This window comes from Amphiura filiformis, chromosome 16, assembly GCF_039555335.1.
Source record: "Amphiura filiformis chromosome 16, Afil_fr2py, whole genome shotgun sequence".
Lineage (NCBI taxonomy): Eukaryota > Metazoa > Echinodermata > Ophiuroidea > Amphilepidida > Amphiuridae > Amphiura > Amphiura filiformis.
Genome location: NC_092643.1, coordinates 62,903,553 through 62,919,820, shown reverse-complemented (window position 1 = coordinate 62,919,820; position 16,268 = coordinate 62,903,553). Strand labels below are relative to the sequence as shown.

Below are 16,268 nucleotides of genomic sequence, written 5' to 3'. Positions count from 1 at the left end.
GTAGTCCTTGCCCCTATAATATGCATATCTTACTTGTCACCAATGCGCTATAATTTTTGAGAAAAATGCCAAAATAGGCACAAAATTGGGCAGGGGTGTAGTACCCTCTTAAGTCACAGTTTGTCTATGAAATAAGCACCGTAGGGTTTGGGTGTCTGGGTTTTAGACATTTTAAACATAGATTTGATGCCTTTTGGTGCAATCTAGCGACTAAAATATTTGTAGGTGTTTTTGAAAATGGTGAAAAAAATATATCACTTAATCAGCCTGATATCAACAGTGAATGACCTTATAAAACGATAGCGATACTTTAGCTCAAGGGCATAAAAACAACATAGCCTTTATCTCGTCATAATACTTACGCTAATCATGATGAAAATCATCGATTTTGGTGAAATTTTAGATGTTCTACCCCTATCACTTTATCCGTGTACTTGGTCAATCTATATATATTTAAGTTCCATGATCTGCAGATCATTTTACTGCTAATGCTTTACTCTACAGTTAATGCTTTAGATTTCATCTCAAAAGTCAACTTTGTTTTTCAAAGATGTATTTTCTTCAAATTTCCGAAGGTTTTACTCCGAGAACTATTGGATGCATTTGTTCATGGTGATTGCAATACTGATATGATGACATGATCTGGTACAAGGATGCCAAAGGAGACTTTTTTGAAAATTGAGTTACTATATAATTATTACCTTAAGTTATACAAACATTAAGGTATCATAAACTGAAAACACCAGAGGTCTAGCATACTTGGTTCTAAAGTTCTCAAGTTTTGTGATGTCTATTTTCTTATGTAGTTCATTGTTTTTTACTCCATATTTTTGCCTTTATCTTAGTTTCAAATTTACCGTCTTTGAGCTCAATGGACCAGATCATGTCACACAACCAAATTCAGAAACCGTAATAACATACATACTCTAGCAGATGGTATAAGGAGAGGACAACAGAGGCTTCATCAAAAAGCTTGCGTTATAGTAATCAAATTGATCTTTTAAAGCTTATTAATCAATTATTGTAGCATTAAGACAAAATATTTGATGGAGAATATCTCTGCATTTCCCTAAAATAATTCTTAAGGTATCAAAGCATTAAACAAAACCATAATCAGGGAGTGAACAAAATGAAAATTTATCTGATTGTGATTAGTTTATCATTAGAAACACTTTCACAATATGATACCAGTGATATTATCATGGTATACGTGCTCGTATCCTTGTTTGTTCTGATAACAGTTCTCATAAAATGACAAAAGTCCATATTTTATCTTATCCTCCAAGTATCAAAACTCATCAGGAAGTTCTACTTACGCTATGGACTATTGAAGACATAGGGAGTGTGATTTTTAAATGGGGTTATCAAAATGGGTGACTCCATTTGAAATCTATACTCCCTGTATGGGAGATTAAGGTCATGTCTTCCATTGGAGGTGAATGGATTTAAGCTGGAATAGACCATGTCACAAATTTGCTATGTCAAAGGTTCACTGGATTGAAAATAAGGTTCACTATGTTGAATATGAAATCAGATTCGCTATGTCAATTCGAACCCTAACTCTAAGGGGTGTATGGATTTCAACTGGAATAGCCCATGATGTTGTTGTAGGAGAGACTTGAACTTGAAGATTTAATTAAGTTGTAGGCTGCTTGCTTGAATGTATCTTTTAGACTGCTCCCGTAATATATAGGGGGGGGTCTTTAAATACATTTTGACTGGAGTACTGTAGGCCAGTATGATGCTGTATGAAGGTTTTGAAGCCCTCCCAAGTCAGAACAAAGTACCTCCTATGTTACCCCGGGGGGATCACTCAGATAAATGGTCTGTACGCATGCGTGACCAAAAAAACAAGTAAAAGGGGGTGTTTTTTTTAGGCAAGGCAAGTTACGCAGCAGTGGACGCGCTTAGGGTCTAAAAACAGTGATTTTCAAGAATAAGGGTAGTTTTCTGAAACTGGACAACTTGTTTAGGGTACCTTTTCAAATTTTTGGTAAATTATGAGTCCAAAAAGGGTACATTTGTTGCATTTTCACCAGCCAAAAACTCATTAGGGGGTAAATTCTACACTGAATTACCTTATTAAGGGGCTAAATTTGCTGGTAGGGTAAAACTCTTTTAGGGGGTGTTTGAAAAAAATTTGGTCACGCATGCGTACACTGTCATATTTGAGTGGCCCCCCCGGGTATGTTACTTATTCACAGATACAGCTGTTGACTTTGAAGGCAGAAACCCAGTTGATAGAAGATTACAATCTGAGGGAAGCAAAACCCACATGTATGTTCTTGGGATATGAGCCAAACCGTCAAAAACACTCCATCAGTATGATAAGAAAGTAGTTGGCATTAAAAGCAAGATTTTGGTCAACCATGAGACCTACCTAAGCTATAAAAGATGAATTTGAATGCTGACGTCCACAATTGTGTCTCTCTATACTCCTGATTTCAGAAAGTTGTGGAACGAAACGTTTAAGAAATTTCTTTCCAGGATGGCAGCATTTTAGTATTCAATTGTAAAAATACCATAAGATTTAGTGTTTTAAATCTGTAATTGTATGTAACATTGTCAAGCAGAGTCAAGTTTTTGCCATCATCAAGACTGTATGAATATACACCCTAGGATGTGGCAGGGAAATAACTACACCACCTCACAATGATAATTGACTGTTGTCAACTTGATTTTAGGTGTACATGGTACCCTCCAACAATTTGCCAAATGTCCAATTATCCCCCCCCCCCACACACACACACCCCCACACTGCAAGCAGTATGGAGGAATAAAGCAAGTATAAAGTGCAAGTACCCTTCCAAATGAGATGCAATTCTGCTCACTACTTGATGAAAATGTGCAATTCCAGTTGAAATCCATACACCCCCCGTGGAAGACATGACCTTAATCTTCTACACAGGGGGAATAGATGAAATAAAGTCACCCATTTAGGTGCCCCCATTTGATACTCACATCCCTGTGTGGAAGATTAAGGTGATGTCTTCCATAGGGGGTGTATGGATTTCAACTGAAATAACTTAATACAATGTTTCTCTCTCACCATAAATGCCACCACCACCACTACCACCATCATCATCACCAAGTTGAGTTAATGTCAAGACAACATCTAATACATTTCAGTTAGTGTCGGTTCCAATCAAAGAACTTTCACATAACATCTAGGCTAAAATGAAAAGTCCACAATAAATACACATGACCGATAACATCCTCATGAAATTTCCTTAACAGCCTCCCCAATCCTCCTAACAAATCTTTACATCTCCCCTCTCACACCATCAAACAAAGTTCCGACAGACTTAACAAAAATAGAACTTTACACTTGGGAGTTGTGTTAAATGATGATACCTACATTGCCAGAGGTCGGACTATTAATACACACATCTTAATTACAGGTCAATGAACTGATTTATGAAAATGAGAGTAATCTGGAATGGAGAAGAGGTAATTTATGTAACTTCATCTTGTGGACGTCAGAGTGCTAGGTTCCTGTTTTTCGATCTGTAAACGGATCTCGTCTTATCTAGTAGGCTATCAGACTGTATGCAGCCCAAAGATTAATGCCGAGTGTTATCTTGGACGGCATGGAGGCTGCAATACCAGAGATAAGAAAGAAACCAAGCTACAGATATTTGCTCTCTCTCTCTCCTTCCCTCTCTCTATCAATTGGACTATTCCAGTTGAAATCCATACACCCCCTATAGAAGACATGACCTTAATAATTCCACACAGGGAGTGTGAATTTCAAATGGGGTTACTTGAATGGGCGACTCCATTTGAAATCTACACCCCCTGTGTGGAAAATTGTGGTCATGTCTTCCATAGGGGGTATATGTATTTCAACTGGAATAGCCCATTTCTTGGATTCCACTGCATCTTTAAATGTTAACATTTGCACTAATTTTTACTCTCCCTTGTCCTGGCTCTAAAAGGTGCATTTCATAATCCACAGCCTCATCTCCAACTCTTCTCAAAGAAAGTTGAGATTTCTATATCACCGTAAACCTCTGGCGAAATTAGGGTTAGGGTTAAGGTTAGGGTTAGTTTAGGGTTAGGATTAGGGTCAGGATTAGGGTTATGATTAGGCTTAGGGTTAGAGTTAGGATTAGGGTTAGAGTTAGGATTAGCTTACACGAAATAATTACATGAAGGATCAACCAAAATATTTCTTGCAGATTGCTTCACTTGGCAAAAATATCACAAAAAAATTTACAGCAAAGTAGCCTATGGAGCAATGTAATACACATAATCATGCAGAACCCAGAAATGCAAAATCGGAATATACTGAAATTTTGGGAATAAGCTTTTTGTGTGGATACCTCCTGAATCATAAATAAAAAGAGGATGCTACATGTAGGATCACAAAATACTCCTTCAATTTCAGAGGTTCTACAACATCTGTACCGGAAGTAAAAAACATGGAAAATAAATGTAACTGTTCAGATGTAGAATTGATTGGAATCCCATGAACATCTTATTTCCTTTTACTGTGTGTCAACAAATCATGTCACTTTCCTCGTTTGCTTTGTCTTTTATGTACAAAATGGAGAATATTTGTTACAGTCAAATTTTCAAGTACATGTAGATAGGATATTTGCATTCGGAGTTCCCCAAACTTGAGCTGTGCCCCCATCTGAAATCCCATCTGAAATCTGAAAGTTACGGTTTGGACTAGAGTTTGTTTTAGTATTACAATAAATTGACAGTCAGGATTAGGGTTCGTTATGAATACATTTTAGGGATATTATTGGGTGGTTTTCTGTTTGTTTGTTTGTGTTTGCTTTTAAATAAGCATAGTGCATAGATTTAGAACAATGCTAAGTACTATACATAAATGACATTTTATATAACTTCATACCATAAACTAGTGGTAGAGGTAAATTTGGTTTTTAGGTGGTATTCCGGGGTGGTATTCAGGCTGAATACTAGTATTTTGGTGGCAAGGCTGGTAACTTGTAAGAATTACTGGCCTAACTATCATATAGCATCAGTCACATAAGTTGAGACATTATTATCCTGTCAGATGGCTGTGGGCTGAGGTCTTTAAGGTTGGTTAATTAATGTCAAATGTTTACAAGAAATTCATCTTTGTTACTCTTGAAATGTATCCTCTGATTATATCGAATTTGATACAAAAAATTCAACCTTTTTATTCTAGGAATGTCTTCTCTGAATAAACAATAAACATGTACATTTATTTTCATTTACTATGTACACAACTTGATTTTCATGGGGGAAGGTTCCTCACAATCAAGAAATTGTATTCTTCAAAAGAGGGGAAGAAGTCTTGCCCCCCCAATGTTGACCGCCCTGATATTTAAGATTATGCTTTTTTGTACATTTTAGCCAATTTTTGTCAAATTAACCCTTAAAAGTTGCCTTTCCCTTCATCCTCTTTGCCCCCCCCAAAAAATGCTTTTTTTGTACATTTTAGCCAATTTTGTCAAATTCCCCATAAAAGTTGCCTTTCCCTTCATCCTCCCCCCAAAAAAAAAGTCCTGGCTACACCACTGAGAAATAGAAAAAACTGTTGAATGAACTATTATTACATAGCAGAAAAACTGAGAGCATGAAAGCATTACATTACTCCCACTTTGCCTTTGAAGGATACGGTAAGCACAAGTTTCACTCATATACCACACACAACGCTTATCATTCTTCATATCATCATTTTATCTCAGGAATATTTTACTACGATTATTCAATGCCATGTTCCTGTTGACTATTATGCTCCTCACGATAGTTGAAGTTAATTTATGTATAAAGACAACTAGACCTATAGATGCAACTTTCATCCATTATGAAAGTATACATATGTTCATGTGCATACATCCATGTTTGGGTCTTTTGGGAAACTCCATATCTTCAATATGCAAGGTCAAAATTTTCATATGATGGTCGGCTTTTATCCCAGCTACATACAGCATACACTTTTAGTAAGTAGCACTGCATTAGATTTATAAAGTCTACCTAGTTTAATTCGAGGATGGTTAAATGTAAAAAATTTCAATTTTTAATAATTTGCCATAAAGTTTGTATTATATTGCGAATTTCAAAAAACTCAAAATCATTTGATATCAGAGGGACATTCTTCATATTCAGAATGCAAAATTAGGTGTGGCCTGATGTGCTCTCAGGTCCCACAAAAATACTGTATAAAGATGGGTTACAGAGCCCTTAAGATACAAAATGTACCTTGTAAGAAACTAGGATCTCAGTGTTCATCTGCCAGCAGGCCCGTACGCAGGATTTTTTTTCGGGGGGGGGGGGTTACGGATTTTTAAAAAGTGGACCGCACCCCCTGCACCCCTGTGTACGGACCTGTCTGCCAGGACACAGTCCTTTACCTATACTCAAAATATGACATTTGAATGTGTGGGGTACAAAAACTAATGTTCCATACCTTGAGGTCAAAAGTTGAGCCTTGCTAGTTTAATGTGGGTCATGTGAACTATGCCATTGGGAATGAGAGTATTATAGTTCACATAGTGAGAGATGTGAAAATACCTTAAACTTTCCCAAGTTGATCTCATTATCCCGGGGGTGTCACTCCCATTGTGGCCTGTACACCATCCGCGATAATGAAAACGCGTAAAAAGGGTAGTTTTTCGTGGGTAAGCACGACACGCTGCAGCGTAACGCGCTTAGGGTGTCAAAAACATGAAATATTGGGGAAAAGGGTAGCAAAATTGCAATTGCTAATACGCTGAAATGAAATTTAGGGTATGAAATTTGATGCAAGGAATAAAATCCCTGTTTAGGGTATTGTTTTAGCCAAGGGTTAAATCCTTGTTTAGGGTGCTTTTCAAAAGTTGATTATCGCGGATGGTGTACAGGCCACAATGGGAGTGACACCCCGGGCTCATTATGCAATCTGTTCAGAGATAAGGCCTGAAAAAACTCCCATCTACTACATAATGACACTATGCCTCTGACTGTCAGGGTTGCAGCCCAGCAGATATGATCTAGGTGATTGTACTTTTGGAGGAAGTGGACCGATTCTGATATCACAATACTCTGTCGTAACAATGCTGATTTTGTAGTTCAGTGGTTGACAATATTACTGACAATGGTGTTTATGATGATGAGGATGACAATGATGACGATGATGAAGATGAGGAGGATGATAATAATGATACACAATCAGGGGCGTAGCCAGGGGGAAAACTGTCAATTTTGCTTTTTCAGTGGAATTTCTGCTACTTTTGATGGGGGAATGGGGGAAGGCTAAAGTTAAGGGGGAGGGGGGAGGTTTTCCCCTCTCCATATACTACTTTATACACACAATGTAGTAGAGTATATAACTAGCTGACCTGGTTCAAACTGGAATTGACAAAGCACTGATACAAAAAGGAAGCCACTCCAATATAAAGGGGGATTCATGGTCAAGAATCATGTCATTCACACTTAAGGGTTAAATGTTTTTGTAAAAGCTAGACAATTCTGTTCCAACTGACCAGCAAGGAACCAAAAGATGAATCAAAAATGTGTCACATTAACAGAGGATAAATTTAAAAATGGCAAAAATGTGACACAACATGGGAGTAAAAGCAATAAATACACAAAGTTACTCAGGCCCGTAGCCAGGATTTATTTTGGGGGGTGCTGATTTTGAAAAAGTGGACATTTTTTTCAAAATTTGGACCTTTTTGGACTGGGGGCGGATTTGGACCAAAAAGGCATAAAAAACCTCTATTCTTTCCCTCGCTATACTCACAAATGGGACTTTTTGGGTTAAAAAATGGGACTTTTTGGGCCTTTGGCATTTTTTGGGGGGTGCGTTGCAACCCCCTTGGCTGGGGGCCACCACTTAAATCCGACCCTGAGTACAAGCGACCAAAACCATTATTTGGCCTATTATTCACAATGGTGGGGGAAGCTGCCCCCTGTGAGAAGTCTTGCCCCCGAGGCCTTTTTGTATAATTTGTAGCCAATTTTTGACCATTTTGTCAAAGTTTGACCCTCTAGAAATTTGCCTCCCCTGAATACCACCGTCCGCACTAGGAGCATAGGGTGAGGGTGTGTGCCCCCTAAATTTGGCTTTCCCCCAATCGACCAGTTAAGCGACTATATTGCTATTTATACAGTGGCGACACTATGGGTGGTTATATACCCCCCCCCCCCGCAATATTTTTCTTGCCCTCCCCCAACTTTTGAGGCAAAACCCTAGTTCCAGTAACTGTAACTCGTCGTACCTAGTAGGTCAGTAGATGTCATTATGTTTATGATAAAGACTGAAGTCTTGCTGGCAGGACTAGGCAAAACCCCAAAAATTACGTAAATTTCCACTTTTTGAGGCAATTTTACGCAAAATTCATTGATTTTGCCCATAAAATCCACTTTGCCCCCCCCCCCATGCCCCACAAAAAAAAATTTCTGGTGCCGCCACTTATAATGTAGCCCTAAACCCATATAAATATTTACTCCCGAAGTCCTGATCTGAGTTGATTCAATCTAGTTATTATTTTAATTCCAACCAATTTCAAATATCTAAATGACAAGTTTATTTAGGTGATATTCTTTGTGGAAAGGAAACAGTCAACCCATTCGATGTGAAACTTGACGGTAAAGTAAGCTTACTGAGGCGTGTATACGTGTAGCAACTAGCAAGTGAGTGGCCAGTCTACACGTACCTTATCTATTACAATAAATCAGGCAAGTGAACATAAACAAAGCAATTTTGTAGTCATACTTACGTTTGAAAGACTGTGGTCGACTCTGTTTTCGCCTCGACATTTTCACAGGGTAAATATATGTATCCACAAGAATAAAAGCTAAATCTTACGTAGATCTACATTCACATACTACGATTGCTGATAACACACGGGATGTAAAACCGTACGCATCATGCATGATCATGTTTCCCACTGCAACTTCTGCAAGACATAAACAAATAATCTAGCTCCATACACCGTATACTTGATGATATTTTGTATAAATTACGCTGGGTAAAAGATATTATAAAATATTCTTTTCACAAAAATATAGTCTATGCTCTTTAAATTTATATAGTAACCAAATATTTCAAGTGTATTTATGGAGAAAACCTACAAAATATACATGTTAAATGTTGTTTAAAGTCGATAAAATATTCGTATTGTTATCTCAAACTATCATAAATTATGCGGTGTATATAATTGAACACAGCAGCTGATCAATCAGCTGATAAGGGCATTTGACACAGGGTTGACATTATTACATTTCCAATTATTTTGAATATCAGAATCTTCACATGCTCTGCCTCTTATCAAATGTAAAAAAAATGTCAAAAAGTGAACAAACTGAAATATATTTATATAGGCCTATATAACTATTTTCAGTTTAAAAAACACAATTTAGATTTTTACTTTGATTTGAAGTGAGGGGCTGTAATAATTGTGTGGAGAAGTTGTATAAGACTTTTTAGGGGTGGTGCAATAATTATATGTACCCCCGGTCTGGTGAATTATAGGGGGGGGCAAAGAATTTTTGGCAGGCCAAAAGGGGGAAGCATTTTTGGCAGGTCGAAAGGGGGGTCAAGTGATTTTTGGCAAGTCGAAAGGGGGGGGGGGGCAAGCGATTTTTGGCACAGATATTTTGGGCACCATTTCTATTTCTATATTACGCCCCAAAAGGTGTAGGAAAACGTTAGGAACACATTCAAACATGCATTTCCTGCTCTCTGTGCTCCAATTATATGATATTAAGCCATATTATAACATTTCTGTAAAAATAGATTAGTATTAATTTTCCATAAAATGTTAGCTTTTACTGTCAGATATGCCCCCCTTTTAATTTTGAGCCAAACAAATGAGGTTGTAACGGTACGATCTCGGGGTGGGGGTGTGTGGGGGTGTGTATGTGTGTGTGTATCCCACACGCCGTGCGTACTGTGCATAATACGTGTTCGACTTGAATATTTCAATTGTAATAATAAACGCCGGTTCCATCGTTTTACTCAAAATCTCCTCTCGGATTTTGACAAAACTACAGCACCTAAAGTAGCTTAAAGTCTTGATTTTTGCAGAGTACCGGTATCTTTATTGACTAAAGTACATTACAATCGTGTAAAAACCAGAATTTTTTTGAGGGCGTTCTCCTCAGCAAATGTTATAATATGGCTTTAAGGTTTTCAATTTGGGTTCCCCAAAATCTTGCATGTGTAAGGGGGGGGCAAAGAATTTTTGCACGTCAAAAGGGGAGGGGCAAAGATTTTTGGCACCAAAGGGGGGGCAAGCGATTTTGGCAGACCATTTTGAAATTTCACCACCCCGGGGGTACACATAATTATTGCACAGTCCCTTAGAATACACTAACTCAAGGTTGTTTAAAATTAAAAATCTTAGGGGGAATCGTGAACTTTTACTTTAATATCTGGCAGTGGCGTAACCAGGGAGCAAAGGGGGAAGACATTTTTCATACTTTATAGCTCATTTTTGACTATTTTCGTTTCGTCAAATGTTGCCCCCCCCCTTGAAAGCTGCCTTATTTTCCCCTTGCTCCCCTGCCCCTTGCCCTCCAACTCTATGAAAAGACTTGAATAAATATATAGGATATAGATTTAGTAAATGATATTGAGTTCAAACATAGTGTTTTTCTTGCAGCTGCAGGGCAAGGCTAATGTCTGTTAAGCCAAAAATGTTTATACAATAATGCTGGCCTACAGGCTGTGTCAAAATGATTGGTACCCATCAGAATTGACAGGTGAGAATTTATGGTTATTGAAAAGCCTGCCTCTTCCAAACGCAATGTAGGGTCTACTTGAAATGACCATAATTTATAGTTATATGACTGTTTAGGGGTGGTGCAATAATTATGTGTATTTCCCCGGGGTGAATTATAGGGGGGGCCAAAGATTTTTGGCAGGCCAAAAAGGGGGGGCAAGCATTTTTGGCAGGTCGAAAGGGGGGTCAAGCGATTTTTGGCAGGTCGAAAGGGGGGCAAGCAATTTTTGGCACAGATATTTTGGGCACTGTTTCTATATTACGCCCTAAAAGGCGAGGAAAACATTACGAACACGCTCAAATATGCAATTTCCTGTCGCTGCGCTCGCATTATATGTTAAGGCAATTTAAGGTTTTAAATTCGGGTTCCCCAAAATCTTGCATGTGTAAGGGGGGCAAAGATTTTTGGCACGTCAAAAGGGGGGGGCAAAGGTTTTTTGGCACGTCGAAAGGGGGGGGCAAAGGTTTTTGGCACGGCCAAAGGGGGGGCAAGCGATTTTTGGCAGAATTCACCCCCCCCGGGGGTACACATAATTATTGCACCACCCCTTATCACATTAATCAACAAATTATGTTGATCCTATGTTGCATTTTGATATGGCAGTGATGTTTGTATCACTGAAAACTGATGGGTACCAATTATTTTGATACAGCCTGTATATAAGCTTATACAGTTCGGGGGGCAAGGGGTCAATGGTAACTTTCAAAGCAGAATTTTGACGAAAATGGTCAAAAATGACTGGGCAAAGTACAAAAACAAAGCCTAAATTGACCTATGAGGCTCTCAATCGTTATTAAACTATAGGTTCGAACATGATAACGTACACAACAAGTTGGTGAGTTTGGTATGGAGGAGACCCTTACATCATGTACATAGTCCTATATAGCTACACCTATTGGTACCCACATTGGTTTATTTTGTTGGGACATGCCTTAAAAAGGCGTATGACTAGTGAAATTGAAAAATGGGGAAATACAGAAAAAAAATCCTGAACGAAAATGCCATGCAAGAAGAGGCTCAGATTTAGTTCTTTTCTTTGGTAATAATGTCAAAGTTTTTCTTTCCACAGAGGCCTATCATTATTGTTGTTTCTTTTTAATTAAGGCGCATACCCAGGTTGACAGCCTTATGGGCCCGCTTTACAGAGGCCATAGGTCTTTTTTTTTTTTTCGAATGGACAAAATCACTAAAAACGAAAGTACAAAAAAACTGAGTCGCTCTGAAGTCAAACTGACGTTTACCCGGATCCTGTTTGTATAGAAAGTCTATTACTGGAAGAAAGAGACTATTTACTGGTGTGCACCCTTTACGATGCTAAAGCTTACATGGAATGTCAGCCTTCAGAATTACAACGTACCCTGAACGTACCAGACAAATCATGTCGGCTGCTAGTGTTATTGCAGCGATCAGAATCTTTTAGTCTTTACCTCCACACGAAAATTTATAAAGATTCAGCTTTCTGCAGTGCTATTAGCCTACTCAGCTCACTAGTCGACCCCGGTCACGGTCTAATAAATGTGTGTGTGTGTGGCGGTGGTGGTGGTGGGGTGCGTGTTGCGGGAGGGGGTCATAAGCCGAATTTGTTGGCAAATAAAAGGAAAGGGGAAGAGAAAAGGAAAGAAAAAGAGAGAAGAAGAAAAAGGGGAAAGAAGAAAAGAAAAAACGTTTACCGATTAATACAAGCCCTACATTAGTCAATCTTGAGCCCTCCCCCTCCCCCCGGCCCTAGCCCATTTAGGGTAGCTGCAGGTAATATGGGACAGCAGGTAATATGGGACACCTGTTTTCATTTTAACAAAAAGTAGCTTAGAGAAGGTACACACTTTAAGTTGATTTGTTAAGTGTTTAGAGACATCAATTGTGCTTCTAGAAATGCAGTTTTGGCCTGATATAAAATCAATGACGCCACATTTTATGATTGTGTATCCAAATACTCTGGTACTGAGGGTGCATTTGTCACTTTTTATGATCTTTAGGTGATGGGTTAAGCTTATCAGCAGGTAAAATTCCACTGAAAAGTGGCACTTTCCTTTTATAAATGATTATTTTCTCTGATTTTCAACTGAATGGGTGCAGGTAATGGGACACATAGGAAATTGTGTGCATTGTAAATGCGAAAAGCAAAACTATTTAGAAAATTGAATTTTCTTGTTGAAATTTACATTTAACATTCAAAATCATGTAACAAAAATGTTTTTAGAACAAAAGAGTGATTTTCTGAACATTTTGATTTTCACCATAGAGATAACACAGTGTCCCATATTACCTGCACATGCAGGTAATATGGGACACTTGACGATGACGTCATTTTGACGTCATAGCGTCCAAACAAACATAAAAACAAGATAACATTGCCTGTTTTATTAATCTTAAAGGACAGGTTGTTCATCATAACAATTATCTCTTTTGGGCATATCTTCTATAGTTTTTATGCACATAAGCTAAACGTCCTTAATGGTCCCATATTACCTGCAGGTATTAGGCCTAATAGCCTACCATGCCAATCTATAGTCCTAAACAACAGAATAACTTGTGAGGCCTGTCTGCTGGATGCTTTTGAGTCAAAGTAATAGAGACTTTCTCATAATTTTCAACCTGGTTTAAATTTTGTTTTAGAATAAGGAAAAGAGAGCATTTGGCTTAGAGCTCCTTAGGCCCTACATGTAACGGTCAATGGTGCAAAACGGGGTGTATACCCGAACAGGGTGTAGACCTACATCCCGTTTTTGCAAGTGAGATGGCGCTATTACGCCTCAAACAAAATTAACATACCATACACTTTTTTACACTGCCTCTCTCGGGGTGCAGCACCGACAAACTGACACCGTTTCCATAATTATGGTTTCAGCTCGTTTCTGCTATTTATTTTAGGGTAGTGGGTATAGGGCATGACAAAGCATGTCAACCGGAAAAAAAATGAATAAAGCTGCTGTACTTATGCCGGAAACTTATAACCAGGGGGATGACACTCTTATTCACATTTTCATTTTACAACGCAAACCTATATCGAATCCCGGTGGTTTGCGAATAATGAAATGTCCGCATCCCAGATCAATTAAACCCTGGTATGAATTATTTATTAGCTTTCGCCACGATCCGTTTTGCAATAACATAAAAGCACTTCAAATAACAACCCGTTGAGTTCAATGAACTACGCCCTGAAACCGATAGTGCCCCGTAAAGAAGCTCTAGCTCCCATCGACCTCTATACAGGTCAGTGAGCTCTCCATACACAAATGAACAAGTACAATAGGACAAGGACAGCACCTATGACCTGCTTAGTGACATGTTATTTTGAAGTCTTCTAAAGCTTAATATCTTGAAGATTAGTATTCGTTTGTACATATGGACTGCGCATTTATGATGCAAAATATTAGTTCTTATATAAAATTACAAAATATTGGTATTATGACACACGGTATAGGTGATATAAAACGACTAATAAAATCATGTCATCATGGCGTCATGTCAAAGGTTCATTATATCCCGTATGTTTGTCTAAATTAATTAATATTTTCAGAACAATTTCTACACCCATTTAATATGTACTCAGGTGGAACCCGACTTTTTTAATTTTCATTTCTTTTATGTAACAAATTCAGGTTTTTCCATTGCGCGCGCTGCCGGGCAATACAAATTTAATGCTAACATTGAATAAACGCGGAATTAAGAATATGCGTTTCTAGTATATACAACGTCTGACTCTACCTGAGGACCTAGCCTGAGTCCCATGGGCTCCAAGAATGGCTCTCCATACACAAATGATCAAATACAATGAAGGGTCGCCATTGCTCTCCATACACAAATGAACAAATACAATGGAGAGTCCGACTGCCATGCAAATGAGCCAAGTGTCCTCTCAAGGTGTGCTCTGTGCTTATAACCTTGCTCACCCGCTTGCTCATTGGATTCCTTACTATTTTTTTCCTCTAGGTGCTAACTTCGTTGGCAAAAACAGGTTAGGCCTACCGTTCAGTGCGAAAAGTTTTGGAGCCATGAAGTTGGATAAACTAAAACTCACTACCATTACATTTTTTGTTGCTTATTGTACTTGGTCATTGTTATTGTAATTGTTATTGTAGTAGGCCTAGTAGTTGTTGTTATCGTTTCTATTCTCTGGTTACACTGATGATTGCGGACTCGTGATGTAACAAAAAAATAAATAAAAAATACAATCAGCTCACCGCCCCAATGTTCAAGTAGACTTGTGGCACTGGCATCGTAAGTGAAACGATGATACACCCAATTCAACTTCATGGCTCCATAACCTTTTTTATTATTATTATTTTTGCATCGGTATACCCCTTTTTGCCAACGATTGAGGGGTAAAATTTGTCAGGAATCCAATGAACAAGAGTTCTGTATGAATGAATGTTTTTAGGTTTTCATTTGGGAAGGGCTTTGAGACAAACTATAAGACAAGGATGGTCTTAAATACATTTACGATCTATTGAAGATGATTAACTTTTTGAATTAACTTCACGTTCACTTGTCAAGTCTTTGTCATCCCCGAAACACGTGTACCTGCTAGTATATTTAGCCAAAATTGCATTAGTATAACTTGTCTTGCGGCTCTTGAGTTGATGATAATACTAATTGGGCATTTTCGCCCTGCCGATGGGGTGGAATTGACACCCCTTATGATCTCTTTTATTGTGTACAAATCCTTAGGCCCTCAGTCCTTATTAATTTTATCTCGATATTTGGATCCAGACAGTCACCCGCTAATGCCGCTATGTTGAGCCCCGGGCCGGGTCGTGCTCCCCTCTGGCCCGCCCGTAAAGCCATTTCAAAATAGTTTTTTTAAAGTACTCGTGCGCACTCATGCATGTCATATTTGTAATTTTTATACAATGTCCCAACTTGCATCTAAATTAATTTAATCGGCCAAATTTGTTGTCTTTGTAAGTCAAAGAGCATGCAAAGTTCGACATAAAGTCATATGAATTTTTTTTATTATGACTTTATGTCCTCCCATATTAGAACAGCATGTTAAATGGCCAAAATAACCAGTGGGATTTCTTTTAATTTACCACTTTTAATATTTCAGCAACCCTTCCCGCAATTATAACTAAGTATTATTTCAACATTTTAAATAAAGAATAACAGAATTAAAAGTTGACGAAAATCGTACATTTCTAAAATCACGACAAGTCCCGGGGGAACTTCGATATGAAATGGACATAGGTGTAAGGCTGGTACTTTACAGCCGTATTCGGTGAGAGCAAAATGTAAAAAATATGGGGTCATTGGGTGATGAGAGCATGATATTTGGCATTCGGTAAGAGCATTTATGCAATGGAGACCATGACCTTTTCAAGTTAAATGGAACCCTTTGGTGAGACCCGAAACAGTGCCACAGAAACCTCGAATAGGGCCTATAAAGTTTCTAGTTCTAAATGGCTTCAAATTAAGTTGTTAAAAAAAAATAAGGGGCTATAGGTCCCAGATCAAATGGAAAAATAAAGGCTGTGGTCTTCTTCCGGTGACAGAGCATGTGTTCCTGTGGGGGGGGGGGGCACTTAACACAAATAGCTACAAATGACCATAAGGGTATC

General features: G+C 38.3%; 1 protein-coding gene across 1 annotated transcript in view; it reads right to left on the bottom strand.

The window, feature by feature from the left end:
• The window catches only part of LOC140136324 (uncharacterized), a 201,552-nt gene extending 192,692 nt beyond the window's left edge, over positions 1-8,860 (bottom strand). Inside the window, 1 exon segment of the mRNA XM_072158051.1 lies at positions 8,703-8,860. Within this exon segment, the coding sequence (XP_072014152.1) occupies positions 8,703-8,742 (40 nt within the window). The 5' untranslated portion in view covers positions 8,743-8,860.
• Between the last annotated feature and the right edge of the window lie 7,408 nt (positions 8,861-16,268).